We start from the raw sequence: 1,186 nt of genomic DNA on the forward strand, positions 1-1,186 counted from the left end.
TGCGGGGGGGGGGGGGGGATTCTCGGACTTTGCACCGCCAGACGCGCGGAGACCGAAGAGACAGGCCCAGAGAATCTCTCCCTAATTTATGCAGCGCGCCAGATTGCGGCTGTGCACGCTTCCGCCAGGAGTGCTCGCCGACCGAGAGCCCGCGCCGCCCTCGAGGTTCGGCGCTCGGAGCAATGGGAGCGGGACCATGGCTTTCAGCGTGAGTGGCGCGGCGAGAGCGCGTGTCCTCTGTCCCTCTTCACCGGGTCCAAGCCGCCGGCTGCTCACTTCCGCGTGTGGGGCTGCGTTGGCTCTGAGGGAGGGTGTAGAGGATGTAGAGTGTAGAGCGCTGTAGAGCTGTAGAGCTCTACATCCGCCGCGGGACGAAGCGCCTGCGTTGTAGAGCGATGTAGAGCGCGATTTTGTTGTAGAGTTTGTTGTAGAGGCTCTACAGCCAAACCGCCGGGAAGGCAGTGACTCAAAGAGGTCGAGTCGCACTAATGGGGTGTCTCCAAGCTTACTGGAGCTCTGATGGACGGCCCTGACTATCCCTGACACACAGAGAGTCACTCTGACGGCACACAACACCCTATAACTGCGTCATGACCAGCCTGCCATGCGTCGCCGGTGCCGCATTCGTCGCAGTGCTTCTGTAGCAGGCGGTGGACTGTCGGCTGCAAGGACGGTCGCATTTGCGCGAGGCGAGGCGAGCATTGCTGCGCGTTGCATGCGCTATGCCTCGCGCCAGCGCGTGCGGGAGCTCCTGGCTGAGCGTTGAGTCCAGGCGAGTTGCGCTGGCCACTATCGCTACGCCGAGCTGAGCTGACGCGCCGAGGCGCCGGCCAGTCGCAGCCGTGAGGCATGCCACAGCAGCAGAGGCACCTGCCACCCATTGGGCGGGCAGACAGAAGGCCAGGGCAGCACTGGCAAGTGCAACGCGCCTCATGTCGGAGAGCGACCGTGCCTCGTTCGCCGCTTTTGATGTAGAGTTTGTTGTAGAGATTTCACGTTGTAGAGCGCCTCTACATCGCTCTACAACGCACCCGCCTCGTCACGCGGCGGATGTAGAGCTCTACAGCTCTACAGCGCTCTACAGCGCTCTACATCTCTACAGCTCTACAGTGCTCTACACTCTACATCCTCTACACCCTCCCTCAGCGTTGGCTACTTCAATCAAGGTGCACAACCCTACACTAAA

General features: G+C 61.6%; 1 protein-coding gene across 1 annotated transcript; it reads right to left on the reverse strand.

Annotated features, from left to right (window-relative positions):
- Positions 1-577: 577 nt before the first annotated feature.
- EMIHUDRAFT_259527 (hypothetical protein) lies at positions 578-934 on the reverse strand (the record flags this gene model as incomplete). Its single annotated transcript, XM_005756980.1, has 1 exon — positions 578-934. One exon carries the CDS (start codon positions 932-934, stop codon positions 578-580), a length of 357 nt encoding a protein of 118 aa, XP_005757037.1.
- Between the last annotated feature and the right edge of the window lie 252 nt (positions 935-1,186).

Source organism: Emiliania huxleyi (assembly GCF_000372725.1).
Source record: "Emiliania huxleyi CCMP1516 unplaced genomic scaffold EMIHUscaffold_9340, whole genome shotgun sequence".
NCBI classification, from domain to species: domain Eukaryota; phylum Haptophyta; order Isochrysidales; family Noelaerhabdaceae; genus Emiliania; species Emiliania huxleyi.